We start from the raw sequence: 17,975 nt of genomic DNA on the forward strand, positions 1-17,975 counted from the left end.
TCCCAGAGACCCCCAGCCTCAGTCTCCCCAGAGACCCCCAGCCTCAGTCTCCCAGAGACCCCCAGGCTCCGTCTCCCAGAGACCCCCAGGCTCCGTCTCCCAGAGACCCCCAGCCTCAGTCTCCCAGAGACCCCCAGCCTCAGTCTCCCAGAGACCCCCAGCCTCAGTCTCCCCAGAGACCCCCAGCCTCCGTCTCCCAGAGACCCCCAGGCTCCGTCTCCCAGAGACCCCCAGGCTCCGTCTCCCAGAGACCCCCAGCCTCAGTCTCCCAGAGACCCCCAGCCTCAGTCTCCCAGAGACCCCCAGCCTCAGTCTCCCAGAGACCCCCAGCCTCAGTCTCCCCAGAGACCCCAGCCTCAGTCTCCCAGAGACCCCCAGCCTCAGTCTCCCAGAGACCCCCAGCCTCAGTCTCCCAGAGACCCCCAGCCTCAGTCTCCCCAGAGACCCCCAGCCTCAGTCTCCCCAGAGACCCCCAGCCTCAGTCTCCCAGAGACCCCCAGGCTCCGTCTCCCAGAGACCCCCAGCCTCAGTCTCCCCAGAGACCCCCAGCCTCAGTCTCCCAGAGACCCCCAGCCTCAGTCTCCCCAGAGACCCCCAGCCTCAGTCTCCCAGAGACCCCCAGCCTCAGTCTCCCCAGAGACCCCCAGCCTCAGTCTCCCAGAGACCCCCAGCCTCAGTCTCCCAGAGACCCCCAACCTCCGTCTCCCAGAGACCCCCAGCCTCCGTCTCCCAGAGACCCGCAGCCTGTCTGCCCAGAGACCCCCAGCCTCAGTCTCCCCAGAGACCCCCAGCCTCAGTCTCCCCAGAGACCCCCAGCCTCCGTCTCCCAGAGACCCCCAGGCTCCGTCTCCCAGAGACCCCCAGGCTCCGTCTCCCAGAGACCCCCAGCCTCAGTCTCCCAGAGACCCCCAGCCTCAGTCTCCCCAGAGACCCCAGCCTCAGTCTCCCAGAGACCCCCAGCCTCAGTCTCCCAGAGACCCCCAGGCTCCGTCTCCCAGAGACCCCCCAGCCTCAGTCTCCCCAGAGACCCCCAGCCTCAGTCTCCCAGAGACCCCCAGCCTCAGTCTCCCCAGAGACCCCCAGCCTCAGTCTCCCAGAGACCCCCAGCCTCAGTCTCCCCAGAGACCCCCAGCCTCAGTCTCCCAGAGACCCCCAGCCTCAGTCTCCCAGAGACCCCCAGCCTCAGTCTCCCCAGAGACCCCCAGCCTCAGTCTCCCAGAGACCCCCAGCCTCAGTCTCCCAGAGACCCCCAGCCTCAGTCTCCCCAGAGACCCCCAGCCTCAGTCTCCCAGAGACCCCCAGCCTCAGTCTCCCCGCGACCCCCAGCCTCAGTCTCCCCAGAGACCCCCAGGCTCAGTCTCCCAGAGACCCCCCAGCCTCAGTCTCCCGAGACCCCCCAGCCTCAGTCTCCCCAGAGACCCCCAGCCTCAGTCTCCCAGAGACCCCCAGCCTCAGTCTCCCAGAGACCCCCAACCTCCGTCTCCCAGAGACCCCCAGCCTCCGTCTCCCAGAGACCCGCAGCCTGTCTGCCCAGAGACCCCCAGCCTCAGTCTCCCCAGAGACCCCCAGCCTCAGTCTCCCCAGAGACCCCCAGCCTCAGTCTCCCCAGAGACCCCCAGCCTCAGTCTCCCCAGAGACCCCCAGCCTCAGTCTCCCCAGAGACCCCCAGCCTCAGTCTCCCAGAGACCCCCAGGCTCAGTCTCCCCAGAGACCCCCAGCCTCCGTCTCCCAGAGACCCCCAGCCTCAGTCTCCCAGAGACCTCCAGCCTCAGTCTCCCCAGAGACCCCCAGCCTCAGTCTCCCAGAGACCCCCAGCCTCAGTCTCCCCAGAGACCCCCAGCCTCAGTCTCCCCAGAGACGCCCTGGAACTCAGCCTCTATCTCCAATGTCTGTCCCTCTGTCTTTTTCCCCAGAGCCCTGCTCAGCTCTGTTGGTGCTGGGGATCGAACCTGGGGCATTAGGGCCTCAGGCAGGAGAGTCTGTTTGCAGAGCCCCTGTGCTCTCATCCTGCTATCTCTCTGTCTCTCTGCCTCTGTGACATCGTCTCTGTGTACTTGGCCAAGCCCTCTGGTGATGTGGCCCATCCTGGGAGCCCCGAGCCCCGAGCCCCACCCTCCGCCCGGGCCGCCATTGGATGGGTGACGTTGCCAGTCCAGCCCAGTGTCACCCAGCCCCCAGTCCGGGCGGCGCCCCCCCAGACCACAGACAGGAGGGGTCTCTCCCGGGCGCCCACAGGCCCTGAAAGGTGTTCTTGACGGTTCTCCTGCCTGGGTGGCCTCTCGCAGCTGTGGGGTGCGGTTGGCCTTACCCCGAGTCACCCCGTCCCGGGCACCGGGGCCGGGAGGTGGCCAGGCACGGAGCACCCTGAGCCCCAGGGAAGCTTCCAGGACACGACGGGGGCTCCTCTGGAAGGAGGGGTGCAGGGCCTGGAGGGCACAGACTCTCCCTGGGGCGGGTGAGAGCCGAACCCGGGGTCGCTGGGGCTCTATGCTGGACGGGGCCCAGTCCAGCCGCGGGGCTGAGAGGCCAGCAGGGCGGCTCCGTGAGTGATGGGAGGTGTGAGGGAAGGCGAGGCGGCAGGCGTCTGTTCCGATTTCCTGGGGAGGGGGGCTTGGCCGGGCAGAGCGGCCTGTTCCCGGCCCCGGCCGCCAGCTGAGCAGGTCTTTCCACTTTGCGGTGGGACTGGGCCCCGGGCCCTGGAAACATTCTCCCAACGTAGCCGCGCGGCATACTGGCAGGGCCACGGGGACATTCCAGGCATCCGGTGCCCACCGGGGAGAGGTGGCAGGGGCCGTGGGGGCGGGGTGGCACGGCCTGGTCGAACCACCCCAACCCCTGAGGGTCTCAGACCTGCCTGATGACAGAACCCTCCTCCCGGGCCCTGGTGGCTGCCTCTGCCTGCACCAGCCATTGCAGCGCAGTGGGGCCTGGGGCCTGGCTGGACCTGGACCTGGACCGGGAGGCGCTTCTGAGAGCTGTCACCAAGCCGCCTATCCCCTCGCCCCGACATCTGAAGCTGAGGCTGGGGACGTGAGGTGGTGTGGCAGGCAGAACACTTGCCAGCTGGGTCAACATCCTGGGGCTCTCGCCTGGGCTCCGTGCTGAGCCGCTGCCAGGCTGCCAGGCTGAGTTTATGCTGCTGTAGAGACAGACACAGAGACACAGAGACACAGAGACAGAGAGACAGAGACAGAGAGACAGAAACGGAGACAGAGACAGACACAGAGACAGACAGAGACAGACAGAGACAGAGACATAGAGACAGACACAGAGATAGACACAGAGACACAGAGACAGACACAGAGACAGACACAGATACACAGAGACAGACACAGAGACAGACAGAGACACAGAGATAGACACAGACAGAGACAGACACAGAGACAGACACAGAGACAGACACAGAGACAGACACAGATACACAGAGACAGACACAGAGACAGACAGAGACACAGAGATAGACACAGACAGAGACAGACACAGAGACAGACACAGAGACAGACAGAGACAGACACAGACACACCTGGGCGGGGAGACAGCATGATGGCTCTGCAAACAACCTTCATGCCTGAGGCTCTGAGGTCCTGGATTCCCTCCCCAGCACCACCAGCAGCCAGGGCTGAGCAGGGCTCTGGGTAAGATAATTAGTAATAATAACAATATAATGGGCGGGGGAGATAGCATAATGGTTGTGCAAACAGACTCTCATGCCTGAAGCTCCAAAGTCCCAGGTTCAATCCCCTGCACCACCATAAGCCAGAGCTGATCAGCGCTCTGGTTTAAAAAAGATAAAAAGCACAAATAATCAATAATATAATCATAATAATAAGGGTGAGGAGACAGCACAGGAGTTCTGCAAAAGACTCTCCTGCTTGAGGCTCTGAGGCCCGGGTTCAACCCCCAGCCCCACCATCAGGCAGAGCTCCGGGAGAAAGAATAGTAATAACAATACGAAACAGAACGTTAACAGAAGAGATGGGGGCCGGTGGTGGCTCACCTACTGAGCGCACGGCACAGGGCTCAAGGACCCGGGTTCAAGCCCCGCTCCCCACCTGCAGGGGGAAGTTTCATGAGTGGTGGAGCACGGCTGCAGGGTCTCTCTGTCTCCCCTCCTCTCCATTTCTCCATCTCTACCCAATAAAATAAAAGTCTGTGGTCCAAGAGGTGGCGGGTGGATAAAGCATCGGGCTCTCAAGCGTGAGGTCCTGGGTTCAACCCCCGGCAGCACATGGACTGGACCGCCGTGGCCTCTGGTTCTTTCTCTCTCCTCCTATCTTTCTCATGAATCAATAAATAGAATCTTTTTTTTAAAAAAGTCTAACAATAAGTTATTAAAGAGAGATGAGAGGGGGAGAGAGAGAGAGAGAGAGACAGGGAGAGATGGAGAGAGAAAGAGGGGGGGCAACCCGGCCCTTGTTGCAGCAAGGAGCTTCCCCTGTGCTGTCCGCGGGGCTCCCATGCGGTGCCAGGGCTCGGACCCAGGGCCTTGCTCTGCCCGGTGCAGTGCTGCCGAGTCAACAACAATAATAACTACAACAATAAGGCAACAACAGGGAATAAATAAATAAAATAAAATATTTTTTAAAAAGTATTTATTCATTTATTTCCTTTTGTTTCCTTTGTTTTATAGTAGTTGTTACTGATGTCGTCCTTGTTGGCTAGGACAGAGAGACATGGAGAGAGGAGGGGAAGACAGAGAGGGGGAGAGAAAGACAGACACCTGCAGACCTGCTTCACCGCCTGGGAAGCGACTCCCCTGCAGGTGGGGAGCCGGGGGCTCGAACCCTGGATCCTTACGACTCCCCCCTCCCCCTGCCCCTCCCCATCTCCTGTGAAGCCGTCGTGTGTTGGGCTGGGAGAGACAGCACAGCAGTTCTGCAACAGACCCTCAGGCCCAGGGTTCAATCCCCAACCCCACCATCAGCCAGGGCCAAGCAGGACGGGGGGTGGGGTGGTGGAACAAAACGGCTCGTGTACAGTCAGGGTGGGGTGCCCACGGGGGCTGGGTGGTGGCGCATCTGGCCCCATGTGCAAGGACCTGGGTTCCAGACCCCAGTCCCCACCTGCAGGGGGAAGCTTCTGCAGCAGGGCTACAGGTGTGTCTCTGTCTCTGCCTCCAGGGCTTCCTCTGGGGCTCAGTGCCAGCACTCGGAATCCATTGCTCCTGGGGGCCGCTTTTTCCTTTTTATTGCACAGGACAGAGAGAAGCTGAGAGGGCAGGGAGACAGAGAGAATGACAGAAGCCCCGTTGTTTCACCCCCTGCAGGTGGGGAGTGGGACTCGGGCACAAATCCAATCCAGGTCCTTGAATGGGTCCTTGTGCTTAGTACCAGCTGTGCTACCAGCCAGCTCCTCCCTCCGTTTCTCTGTCTCTGAGAAGATAAAATTAAAATAAAGTGAGGGGAGTCGGTGGTAGTGCAGCGGGTTAAGCGCACGTGGCGCAGAGCGCAAGGACCGGCATAAGGATCCCGGTTCGAACCCCCGGCTCCCCACCTGCAGGGGAGTCGCTTCCCAGGCGGTGAAGCAGGTCTGCAGGTGTCTGTCTTTCTCTCCCCCTCTCTGTCTTCCCTCCTCTCTCCATGTCTCTCTGTCCTATCAACAACGATGACATCAATAACTACAACAATAATAAAGGGCAACAAAAGGGAAAATAAATAAATTAAAAATTAAATAAACTAAAAATAAAGTGAGGGTTGGGGCTGTCCTCAGCTGAGGGGCGAGAGGCAGACTTGGGGGCTGCCCAGGGCCCCCAGGGAGGGAGGCCCGACTCAGTACCTTCATCTGTCTCCCCATGTCTCCCTGTCTCTTCCTCTTGTTTATTTATTTATTTATTTATTTACTTATTTATTTATTTATTTATTTTGTGCCTCTAGGGTTATTGCTGGGGCTTGGTGCCTGCACTACAAATCCACTGCTCTTGGTGGCTATTTTTTTTTCTTTTTGTTGCCCTTGTTGTTTATCCTTGTGGTTATTATTATTGTTGTTATTGCTGTCATTGTTGTTGGATGGGACAGAGAGAAATGGAGAGAGGAGGGGAAGACAGAGAGGGGGAGAGACAGACAGACACCTGCAGACCTGCTTCACCGCCTGGGAAGCGACTCCCCTGCAGGTGGGGAGCCGGGGGCTCGAACCGGGATCCTGACGCCGGTCCTTGCGCTTTGCGCCACCTGCGCTTAACCCGCTGCGCTACCGCCCGACTCCCGTCCTCTCTCTCTCCATCTGTTTCTGTGTCTCTCTCCGTCTCCCCATCTCTCCCTGTCTCTCCATCTCTGGCTTTCCCTGTGTCTGTCTCTGTCTCTTCTCTCACTAACTTAACTCAAAGAGCTGAGGCCTGGCCAGGGAGGCCACCCCAGGAACCCAGCCCAGAGACAGCCGGCGCCCAGCTCCTCCAGACACTGTCCCACTGTCCTGCCAGCGGCCGGAGGCCCAGGGTTCAATTCCCGGCACGCCCAGCAGCCGGAGCCGAGCAGGGGGTACCGGGGAAGGAAGTGAGCACAGGAGGACGGGGCTCTCTCAGGCCCTCGGCCAGCTGCCTGCCCTGCCCCATGCCCTGCCCCCATATGCTCCGTGCTCCTGGCCCCCGGCCCCACAAGTCCGCCTGCTGGCCCCAGCTACAGACGCCAAGGAAAACAGGGGGTGAGCTCATGGAGGGGCTGCGGGCGGCGGGAATGGGCTCCCTGGAGGTGCCCGCCGCCACCTCCCTCCCCGCCCTCCCTGGCTCTGGGCACTGGCATGGAGGGGACCGTCCAGCGGGGGGAGAAGCTCACTGTGCCCCCTGACACCCCGCTCCCCAGCCGGACAGGAGTGCTTACCACCACCTCTAGGGAGCCCCCCAGGAGCAGGGAGCTGGCTGGGGGCCGGACTCCTGGCCCTTGGGCCCTTGGCTGGGGGGAGGGTGCACCCCGGGGCCACCCCAGCTGAGTCTGGCTGAGCCCTTTCAGTCCCCCGCCCGCGGAGTGGCTTTTAAAATGTTTTTATTAGGGCAAGTTCCCGGAATCCCAGAGCCCAAAGGCCGCTCCCCCAGGACTGCCCCAAGTTAGGGGGGCTCGGGGATCCCCGCAGAGCCCAGGGTGGAACTGGGGCCCTGAGAGGGGCGGCAGCATGGTCCCCCATGCTGGGACCCAGGACAGCAGCAAAGGGGGCTCAGGCTTGCGGCCAGGGCAGGGACCCCTCCTCCTCATTCTGCCAAGGGCAGGGGAAACTGAGGCACGGGGGCTGTCGCTCGTTCTGAAGCAAGTGAGGAAGGGGGTGGGGGCAGGGGTGCCCTGGACCCCCCACTCTTCTGGGGCGCCCAGGCTGGAGCACAGGGCGGCTCAGTGCATGGCAGTGGGGGCGTCCTCCGGATCCCCAGACCCCCCTCCTGAAGGTTTGGGGGCCCCTCGGGCTGCCCCTTTCCTGGGGTGCCTAGGCCGGCCGCACCCCGTGACTCAGTTTCCCCTCGGCGCGGTCCAGCGGGGGCAGGCTGTTTGCCCCGCGGGGCGGGGTGGGGCGGGGTGGGGCGGGGCGGCCCCAGGCATAAGAAGGGGGCACCGGCTCCCCTCAGCCTCCCGCGGCCGCCATGCACTCCTCTGCCTGCCTCCTTCTGCTGTGCGCGCTAGGCGCAGGGGCCCAGGGCCAGAGCCCACTGGGTGAGGGTCAAGGAGGGGAGGGGAGGGATGGGGTGGGGTGGGCAGGGTGGTCCCGGACACCCCCTCCAGCGCCCCTGTACCCAGGAGGCGACGTGGCCCCCCAGATGCTGCAGGAGCTGCGGGAGGCGAACTCGGCGCTACAGGACGTGCGGGAGCTGCTGCGCCAGCAGGTGGGGCAGGCGGGAGTGACCAAAGGGGACCCCAGAGTGGCCAGGGGGACCCCAGAGTGGCCAGGGGGGACCCCAGAGTGGCCAGGGGGACCCCAGCGTGGCCAGGAGGACCCCAGAGTGGCCAGGAGAGACACCAGAGTGGTCAGGAGGACCCCAGAGTGGTCAGGGGGACCCCAGAGTGGTCAGGGGGACCCCAGAGTGGCCAGGAGAGACACCAGAGTGGCCAGGGGGACCCCAGAGTGGCCAGGGGCACCCAGAGTGGTCAGGAGTGACACCAGAGTGGTCAGGGGGAACCCAGAGTGGCCAGGGGGACCCCAGAGTGGCCAGGAGAGACACCAGAGTGGTCAGGAGGACCCCAGAGTGGTCAGGGGGACTCCAGAGTGGCCAGGGGGACCCCAGCGTGGCCAGGAGGACCCCAGAGTGGCCAGGAGGACCTCAGAGTGGCCAGGAGGACCCCAGAGTGGTCAGGGGGGACCCCAGAGTGGTCAGGGGGACCCCAGAATGGTCAGGAAGACCCCAGGAGTGGCCCATGGGACCCTGGGAGTGGTCAGGGGGGACCCCAGGGCCAGTGCGGAGGGGGGACAGCAGGGCTTCAGGCGCTGGGGGCAAGGACTGACGGAGGGTGGCAAGGAAAGAGGCACCGGCTGGGCAGTGGGGTGCATCGGGGAGGAGGGGGGCCCGCTGACACCTCCTCCATTCAGGTAAAAGAAATCACATTCCTGAAAAACATCGTGCTGGAGTGTGACGCCTGCGGTGAGGGGACTGGGCACAGGGTGGGGGCAGGGACCCCAGGGTGCGGGGACACGAGGGGAGGGGGGCAGGGACCCCGGGGTTCAGGGATATGGGGGGGAGAAGAGGGCAGGGACCCCAGGGTGTGGGGAAACAGGGGGAGGGGGGCAGGGACCCCCGGGTTCGAGGGCTCTGGGGGTGCTGGCATGGAGGCAGGAACCCCAGGCACCGGGCACGGGAGGAGCAGAAGCGGGGGCAGAATTGGCAGCAGGCCCCTGCCCGCCCTGCCCGCAGGCATGCAGCCCGTGCACACCCCTGGGGTCAGCGTGCGGCCCCTGCCCCAGTGCGGCCCCGACTCCTGCTTCCCGGGCGTGGTCTGCACAGAAGGCGCTGGCGGGGCACAATGCGGGCCCTGTCCCCCTGGACTCTCGGGCAATGGCTCTGTCTGCGTGGACGTCAACGAGGTGCACACCACGTCCGTGCCCACAAGAGTCCCTGCCCCACAGAGTGCCCCTGACCCTGCCCCCCAGACCCTTCCTGACAGAGTGCCCCCCACCCTGCCCTCCTGAGACCCTGCCCCCCAGAGACCCTGCCCCCCTGAGACCCTGCCCCCCAGAGACCCTGCCACTGTGAGACCCTGCCCTCCTGAGACCCTGCCCCCCAGAGAACCTTCACCCCAGAGACCCTGCCCCCCTGAGACCCTGCCCCCCTGAGACCCTGCCCTCCTGAGACCCTGCCCCCCAGAGACCCTGCCACTGTGAGACCCTGCCCTCCTGAGACCCTGCCCCCCAGAGACCCTGCCCCCCTGAGACCCTGCCCTCCTGAGACCCTGCCCCCCAGAGACCCTGCCCTCCTGAGACCCTGCTCCCCAGAGAACCTTCACCCCAGAGACCCTGTCCCCCTGAGACCCTGCCCCCCTGAGACCCTGCTGCCCTCTACCCGGACATCCTGAGACCCTGCCCTCCTGAGACCCTGCCCCTAGGAGACCCTGCCACCCAGAGACCCTGCCCCCTTGAGACCTTGCCCTCCTGAGACCCTGCCCCCCAGAGACCCTGCCCCCCAGAGACCCTGCCATCCTGAGACCCTGCACCACAGAGACCCTGCCCTCCTGACACCCTGCCCCCATGAGACCCTGCCCCCCTGAGACCCTGCCCCCCAGAGACCCTGCCCCCCTAAGACCCTGCCCTCCTGAGACCCTGCCCTCCCCAGAGACCCTGCTGCCCCCTACCCGGACATCCTGAGACCCTACCCTCCTGAGACCCTGCCCTCCTGAGACCCTGCCCTTCAGAGACCCTGCCCCCCAGGAGTCCCTGCCCCCCAGAGACCCTGTCCCCCTGAGACCCTGCCCCCCTGAGACCCTGCCCTCCTGAGACCCTGCCCCCCAGAGACCCTGCCTCCCAGAGACCCTGCCCTCCAGAGACCCTACCCTCCTGAGACCCTGCCCCCCTGAGACCCTGCCCCCCTGAGACCCTGCCCTCCTGAGACCCTGCCCCCCAGAGACCCGGCCCTCCCCTGAGACCCTGCCCTCCTGAGACCCTGCCCCCCTGAGACCCTGCCCCCCAGAGACCCTGCCCCCTTGCTCCACCCACGTGCCCTTGGGACCCCCTGCAGCGGGTGGCAGCGGGCCTGGGCCAGCCTCACACCCGGTCCCGCAGTGCACCGCACACCCCTGCTTCCCGCGTGTCCGCTGCGTGAACACCAGCCCCGGCTTCCGCTGCGAGGCGTGTCCGCCCGGCTTCCGCGGGGGCCCCCACGAGGGCAAGGGGCTGGCCTTCGCCAAGGCCAACAAGCAGGTGGGCACGGCGGCTGAGGGGAGCGGGGAGGACGGCACGGGGAGGGCCGGGCCGGCGGTGACCCCTCCGCCCCCAGGTCTGCGCCGACATCGACGAGTGTGAGACGGGCCAGCACAACTGCGTCCCCAACTCCGTGTGCGTGAACACGCGGGTAAGGCCGGGACCGGGCTGTGCAGGCCTGACCCTGACCCCCTGTGCCCCCAGGCCCATGATGCCCCTGACCCCCAGTGGTGCCCCCAGGCCCATGATGCCCTCTGACCCCCAGTGGTGCCCCCGGGCCCGTGATGCCCCCAGGCCCATGATGCCCCCTGACCCCTAGTGGTGCCCCCGGGCCCGTGATGCCCCCTGACCCCCAGTGGTGCCCCTGGGCCCGCGATGCCCCCCGACCCCCAGCGATGCCCCCAAGCCCGTGATGCCCCCACCCCCTATGAGCGCCCCCAGGCCCGTGCTGTCCCCCAGGGCTCCTTCCAGTGCGGCCCCTGCCTGCCGGGCTTCGTGGGCGACCAGGAATCCGGCTGCCGGCCCCGCGCCCAGCGCCTGTGCCCCGACGGCGCGCCCAGCCCTTGCCCCGAGCATGCGCACTGCCTGCTGGAGCGCGACGGCTCCCGCGCCTGCGCCGTGAGTGGGGGTCCCCGGGGTGCGCGCGCACGAGCCCCTCCGCAGTGTGACGTGGGGGGCCGGAGGGCGGGCGGGGGTCCCTGGGGTGCGCGCTCACACCACCCTCCGCAGTGTGACGTGGGCTGGGCCGGCAACGGGCTCGTGTGCGGCCGCGACACCGACCTGGACGGCTTCCCCGACGAGAAGCTGCGCTGCCCAGAGCGCCAGTGCCGCAAGGTGGACGGGGCCGGGGCCGGGCCGGGGCGGGCCGGGTCGGGGTGGGCGGGGCCGGTCCGGGGTGGGCGGGGCCTGGGCTGGTCGTCATCAACGCTTGGTGGGCGGGGCCAGGGCGGGACAGCATCCACACCTTGTGGGCCGGGCCGGGGTGGGCGGGGCCGGGCCAGGGTGGGCGCGGCCTGGGCTGGTCGTCATCAATGCGTGGTGGGCGGGGCCAGGGCGGGACAGCATCCACACCTTGTGGGCCGGTCCGGGGTGGGCGGGGCCGGTCCGGGGTGGGCGGGGCCTGGGCTGGTCGTCATCAACGCTTGGTGGGCGGGGCCAGGGCGGGACAGCATCCACACCTTGTGGGCCGGGCCGGGGTGGGCGGGGCCGGGCCGGGGTGGGCGTGGCCGGGCCAGGGTGGGCGCGGCCTGGGCTGGTCGTCATCAATGCGTGGTGGGCGGGGCCAGGGCGGGACAGCATCCACACCTTGTGGGCCGGGCCGGGGTGGGCGGGGCCTGGGCTGGTCGTCATCAACGCTTGGTGGGCGGGGCCAGGGCGGGACAGCATCCACACCTTGTGGGCCGGGCCGGGGTGGGCGGGGCCGGGCCGGGGTGGGCGGGGCCTGGGCTGGTCGTCATCAATGCGTGGTGGGCGGGGCCAGGGCGGGACAGCATCCACACCTTGTGGGCCGGGCCGGGGTGGGCGGGGCCGGGTCGGGGTGGGCGTGGCCGGGACGGGGTGGGCGCGGCCTGGGCTGGTCGTCATCAATGCGTGGTGGGCGGGGCCAGGGCGGGACAGCATCCACACCTTGTGGGCCGGGCCGGGCTGGGCGGGGCCAAGGTGGACGTCATCCACAGGTTGTGGGCTGTTTTGGGCCCAGTGAGCGGAGCCTAGAGGCCCCAACAGAGGTCCTGGATGGGCGGGGCCAGGGCGGGGCGCCAGTGTGACGGCTGGCGGGCACTAAAGGGGCGGGACTTAATAGCAGTGTTGTGAGGTGGGCGGAGCTGGAGGGTCCAGGTCTGAGCGCCTGAGGCCTTAAAGTGGGTGGAGCCGGGAGGGTGGGCGGGGCCACGGCAGTGCGTGCAAGCCTAGTGGGTGGGCAGGGCGGAGAAGTGTGGGATGCGCAGCTTATTGGGTGGGGCCTCAAGGAGGCGGGGTCTCTATGGGCGGGGCGGGGCTTAGCATCCCATGGGAAGCGCCTCCAGGTGGTGGGCGGCGCCTGACGCTCCTGGGGCGGCTCCCAGCCCCCTGAGTGTCCCTGTGCCCCTCCTCCGCACCCCCCAGGACAACTGCGTGACGGTGCCCAACTCGGGGCAGGAGGACGTGGACCGCGATGGCATCGGAGACGCCTGCGACCCTGACGCGGATGGAGACGGGGTCCCCAACGAGGAGGTGGCGGTGGCCCCAGCCCCCGGAGGGGTTGCCTGCGGGGGCTGCCCTGCAGATCTGAGCCCCCCCCCCCTCTGTCTCCCAGGACAATTGCCCCCTGGTGCGGAACCCGGACCAGCGCAACTCAGACGGGGACAAGTGGGGTGACGCGTGTGACAACTGCCGAGCCCAGAAGAATGACGACCAGAAGGACACGGACCGCGACGGCCGGGGGGACTCGTGTGACGACGACCTGGACGGGGACGGTGCGTACGGGGCAGGGACAGCGGGGTCTGGGGGCCCGCGGGACACCCCGACCGGCACCCTGGGTCTGCGGCACGCTGGGGTCCCGGGTCCAGTCCTCGCACCGAGTGGAAAGGATAAACAAGCCTCTAAGCTCCGTTTATGGCAAAGAAGAGAGGGCGGGAGTCAGCATCACGCTGCTGCAAACAGACTCCCCTGCCTGAGGCTCTGGGGACCCCGGTTCAATCCTCAGCACCACCATCAGCCACAGCTCCACAAGGCTCTGGGAAATAATAATAATAATAATAATAATAATAACAACAACATAAGGGAGATCGCATGATGTTTCTGCAAAGACTCCTTCTTGAGGGTCTGAGGTCCCAGGTTCAATCTCCAACACCACCATCAGCCAGAGTTCAGCAGGGCCTGCTCTCTCTGACTTTCATAAAAAAAAAAAAAATGAGAGAGAGTCAGACGGTAGCACAGTAGGTTAAGCGCAGGTGCCACAAAGCGCAAGGACCGGCATAAAGATCCTGGTTCGAGCTCCCGGCTCCCCACCTGCAGGGGAGTCGCTTCAGGGGCGGTGAAGCAGGTCTGCAGGTGTCTGTCTTTCTCTCCCCCTCTCTGTCTTTGCCTCCTCTCTCCATTTCTCTCTGTGCTATCCAACAATAATAATAATTACACCAATAAAACAAAGGCAACAAAAGGGAATAAATAAATACCTAAAAAAAAAAGAAGCATGTCAAAAAAATATATATCTCATATCCATATGAGAGACTTGGGATAACAGGTGGGACTTGGGGTGGGATGCTGAGGGCACAGGGCAGGGCAGCCCAGGTTTGTGTCCAGAAGTTTCCAAAGACTGCGCCTGAGAGCACGGCCAGCCTTCCTGGATCCGCAGTCCAGTCCCTGGTTCCCTGGGGCTGTGGGCGGGGTGGGCTGACCACTCTCTGCAGCCCATGTACCTCCTCCCCCCAGGGATCCGCAACTCGGCAGACAACTGCCCCCACGTGCCCAACTCCGACCAGAAGGACAGCGATGGGGACGGTGTAGGGGACGCTTGTGACAACTGTCCCCAGAAGCGCAACTCCGACCAGGTGGGGGCGTGCAGCCTGGCCCGGTGGGGGGCCAGACCCCGAGGCTGGGACCAGCTGAAACCGCGGTCCAGTCGCACAGCCTGAGAGCCGTTCTGGGAGCCCGGGGGTCCTGGGGTGCAGGTGGCTGTGGCTGTGGCTGCGGGTGGGGGGCCCGCCGTCCTCTGCCCTGACTGTGGCCCCCCCTTCACCCCAGAGCGACGTGGATCACGACTTCGTGGGGGATGCCTGTGACAGCGACCAAGACCAGTGAGAGGGTGCGGCGTGGGCCTGGGGCGGCCGTAGTGTCCTGGGACGCCCGCTGACCTCTCGCCGTGCCCCCAGGGACGGGGACGGGTACCAGGACTCCAGGGACAACTGCCCCACAGTGCCCAACAGCTCCCAGCAGGACTCGGACCACGACGGCCAGGGGGACGCCTGTGACGACGATGACGACAACGACGGGGTCCCCGACAGCCAGGACAACTGTCGCCTGGTGCCCAACCCCGGGCAGGAGGACTCCAACAGTAGGGCCCGGGCACACACGGCTGGTGCCGGTGTGGCGGGGCTATGGGCGTGGCCAGCCCACCCACGAGCGGGCGGGTCCTGTGTGGGTGGGGTCTCGGGGGTGGGCGGATCCGGTCGTGTTGTGGGCGGGGCCAACCACAAACTGTGTGTGTGTGTGTGTGTGTGTGTGTGTGTGTGTGTGTGTGTGTGTGTGTGTGTGTGTGTGTGGTGGTGGTGGCTCACCCTCCCTTGAGAGCAGCTGGCTCTGGTGGGCGTGGCCTGTCGCAGAAGGAGTGTGTTCGTTTCTCCTATGAGAATGACTCATCCTGGAGTGGGCGGGGCTGTGTGGGAAGATTTGGGCGTGGCCAGGTGTGTTTTGGGCGGTGCTAATCACAAGGGCTGTGATCAAACCCCCTTGGGTGTGGCCTATCCTGGCGAGTGGGCGTGGCCTGTCCTTATAGGGGGCGTGGTCAGGCCTCTTGGGTGTGGCCGGTCTGTTGTGGGCGGGGCCAGCCCCGCCTGGCCCGAGTGGCCCCGCTGCATCAGGCTGGTGTGCAGCAGTGGGCAGTAGGAAAGACCCCTCTCCTATGTCCCCAGGGGACGGCGTGGGCGACGCGTGTCAGGACGACTTCGATGCAGACTTGGTGGTGGACAAGATAGACGTCTGTCCGGAGAACGCCGAGGTCACGCTCACTGACTTCCGGGCCTTCCAGACGGTCGTGCTGGACCCCGAGGGCGACGCGCAGATTGACCCCAACTGGGTGGTGCTGAACCAGGTGCGCGCAGGGCGGATAACGGCCAGGCACCCCTGAGCTGACCCCTCTTTTGGAGGGCTGGTTCCCCTTGCTGATCTCTTTCTGTGCCCCTCAGGGCATGGAGATCGTGCAGACCATGAACAGTGACCCCGGTCTGGCTGTGGGTGAGTGGGCGGGGCCCGTGGGGGCGGGGCCTGCAGGGGAAGGGCGGGGTCAGATGCACCTGGGCTCAGCAAGGAGCTCTGGGTGTGGCTCTGTCTGCTGTCTTACCATCTGTCCATCCTTCCATCCGTGCATCCACCTGCTTATCCCTGGCACCTGCTCGCCTCCCTGTCACCACCCACTGTCTGTCTGTCGTCACCGTCTTCACTGGTCGCCCAACCTACATCTTCCATCTATCACGTCTATCACTTTCTGTCTGTCATCTGTCAGCCTTCCATCCGTCCATCCACCCGTACACCTGCCTGCCCCCCAGAGGATCATCTCCCTGCCATCTGTCTTGTTATAACTGCCGGTTTTCATTAGATCTTTGCCCAGCTGTGGCCAAGGACTGGACCCGGGCCGCTTCTGCAGAACCCGTGCGACCTTCCTGAACCCGTCACCAGTCCTTCTCCCAGGCTACTTACTATCCATTCTTTTGTTATTTCTGCCTCTCTGATCTCTGCTATTCTATCTAGAAACCACTTACCTTCCACCTGTCCATCACCCCACCCATCTCCTGGACGCGTCGTCTCTCGTGTTATCTGTGTTCTCCCCTCCCCCGTCTGTCTGTCTCCGAGGACTGTCTGGAGCAGGGTGTCAGCGGGCAGCCGCAGGACAGGCACCTGGGGGTGGGGTGGGGATGGGCATAGGCTAGCCTCCCTCCGTGCCTGCCTGCGCACAGGTTACACGGCCTTCAGCGGCGTGGACTTCGAGGGCACTTTCCACGTGAACACTGTGACAGACGACGACTATGCCGGCTTCATCTTCGGCTACCAGGACAGCTCGAGCTTCTACGTGGTCATGTGGAAGCAGATGGAGCAGACGTACTGGCAGGCCAGCCCTTTCCGTGCCGTGGCCCAGCCTGGCATCCAGCTCAAGGTGCCCCCCGGACACCGCTGAGCCCCCAGCCGGTTCCCCCAGGCGTCTGGGCCCTGGCCCAGCCCCAGGACGCCCCCAGACTCTGCAAATCACTCAGCCCCTCCAGCCCCGACGCCCCAGACCTGAGCCTGTCACCCCTGCCCTCTGCAGGCTGTCAAGTCATCCACGGGCCCTGGGGAGCAGCTGCGGAACGCACTGTGGCACACGGGAGACACGGCCTCGCAGGTGCGGCTGCTCTGGCAGGACCCCCGCAACGTGGGCTGGAAGGACAAGACCTCCTACCGCTGGTTCCTGCAGCACCGGCCGCAAGTGGGCTACATCAGGTGGGGACACCGGCCGGGCGTCCCCCTGCGGGTGCGGGTGGGGGGTCATGGGCACCCCAACTCATCGCACCCACACCCACCCGCTTCAGGGTTCGACTTTTTTTTCTTTTTTAATATTTATTTACGTATTTTATTTTACCAGAGCACTGCTCAGCTCTGGCTTGTGGTAGTGCAGGGGACTGAACCTGGGGCTTTGGAGCCTCAGGCATGAGAGTCTCTTTGCATAACCATTATGCTATCTCCCCCTGCCCGCAGGGTTCGCTTCTACGAGGGCCCTGAGCTGGTGGCAGATAGCAACGTGGTCCTGGACACCACCATGCGCGGCGGCCGGCTGGGCGTCTTCTGCTTCTCGCAGGAGAACATCATCTGGGCCAACCTGCGATATCGCTGCAACGGTGAGCCCCGCCTCGCCTGCCCCTGCCCCTGGCCCTGCCCCTGCCCTGTAGGCCCCCCATCAGCTGCCTGGACTCAGCTGGGAGCCTGGCCTAGCAGAGCTGCTACCCTGACTCCGCCCCTGCCAGACCGGCAAAGGCCCCGCCCCTCCGTCCCCAGCCAGGCGTAGCTGCCCCGCCCCTTCCCCCATGGAGCCAGGCCCCGCCCCCAGCCAGCCGTGGCTGCCCCGCCCCCTCTGCTGAGGCCACGCCCTCTCCGCCTCCAGCCGGCCGTGGAAGCCCCGCCCCCAGCCAGCCGTGGTTGCCCCGCCCCCTCCATGGAGGCCCCGCCCTCTCCGCCCCCAGCCGGCCGTGGCTGCCCCGCCCCCTCCGCCTCCAGCCGGCCGTGGCTGCCCCGCCCCCTCCATGGAGGCCCCGCCCTCTCCGCCCCCAGCCGGCCGTGGCTGCCCCGCCCCCTCCGCTGAGGCCCCCTCCCGGCCCTGGCTGCTGCCGTGCACCGAGTGACCCTGTCCCTCCACAGACACCATCCCCGAGGACTACGAGGCCCAGCAACGGCTGCGGACCTAGGACGAGCACCCTGGGGACCCGCCCCTGAAGATGCTGGGGGGGTCGTAGAATAAAGTGTGTGCCCGGGCGTGCGGCTGTGGTCTCTGCTGGGGGTCCCCAAGGCACCCGGGGAGGCGGTGGGGACCCGGCCCGCCTGCAGGGGCCCAGCCTGGGGGCGCAGAAAGAAGGGGGAGGCGGAGGCCAAAAGGGGCGTTTTATTGTGGTACAAAGGGCGGGAGGTACAAAGGCTTCGTGCGTGCGGCCGCAGGAGGCACATGCGGGCTAGCGGCGGGTCTGCATAAGTCAGGCCGGGCGCAGCGGCCCCGGCGCAGGGCGGAGGGCTAGCTGTCCAGCCACATGCACCACGGGGCAGCTCCTGGGGCGGCGGGGCCCCCACGACGTGGGCCAGCTCGGTCACCCCGCTTTCCGGGCATCCTGGGCTGCCCCCGCCCCAGGCTGAGCCCCCTGGGAAGATGGGGTTCAGGGAAGCAACAGACCAGCTGCCCGCTAGCCCTGGGCCACTCCCCAGAAGCCACAGATAGGCCCCGG

The 17,975-nt window shown here is 65.5% G+C and overlaps 2 protein-coding genes across 4 annotated transcripts in view; both read left to right on the forward strand.

Annotated features, from left to right (window-relative positions):
• COPE (COPI coat complex subunit epsilon) overlaps positions 1-17,975 on the forward strand; it is a 54,950-nt gene that overhangs the window by 19,431 nt on the left and 17,544 nt on the right. The gene's annotated exons all lie outside the window — the stretch shown is intronic.
• COMP (cartilage oligomeric matrix protein) lies at positions 6,395-17,515 on the forward strand. 2 transcript variants are annotated; one of them, XM_060182299.1, is made up of 19 exons: positions 6,395-6,636; positions 7,713-7,798; positions 8,500-8,551; positions 8,822-8,991; positions 10,183-10,320; positions 10,397-10,471; positions 10,780-10,938; positions 11,050-11,154; positions 12,424-12,531; positions 12,614-12,773; positions 13,729-13,847; positions 14,041-14,093; positions 14,169-14,350; positions 14,928-15,106; positions 15,201-15,249; positions 15,969-16,165; positions 16,316-16,488; positions 16,744-16,883; positions 17,401-17,515. In XM_060182299.1, the coding sequence occupies exons 1-19, from the start codon at positions 6,546-6,548 to the stop codon at positions 17,445-17,447; spliced, it is 2,283 nt and encodes a 760-aa protein (XP_060038282.1). In that variant the 5' UTR covers positions 6,395-6,545; the 3' UTR covers positions 17,448-17,515. The 2 variants fall into 2 exon arrangements, with proteins under 2 accessions (XP_060038282.1, XP_060038283.1); XM_060182300.1 differs by lacking the exon at positions 6,395-6,636 and adding an exon at positions 7,488-7,628.

The sequence above is a fragment of the Erinaceus europaeus genome, chromosome 23, assembly GCF_950295315.1.
Source record: "Erinaceus europaeus chromosome 23, mEriEur2.1, whole genome shotgun sequence".
NCBI lineage: Eukaryota > Metazoa > Chordata > Mammalia > Eulipotyphla > Erinaceidae > Erinaceus > Erinaceus europaeus.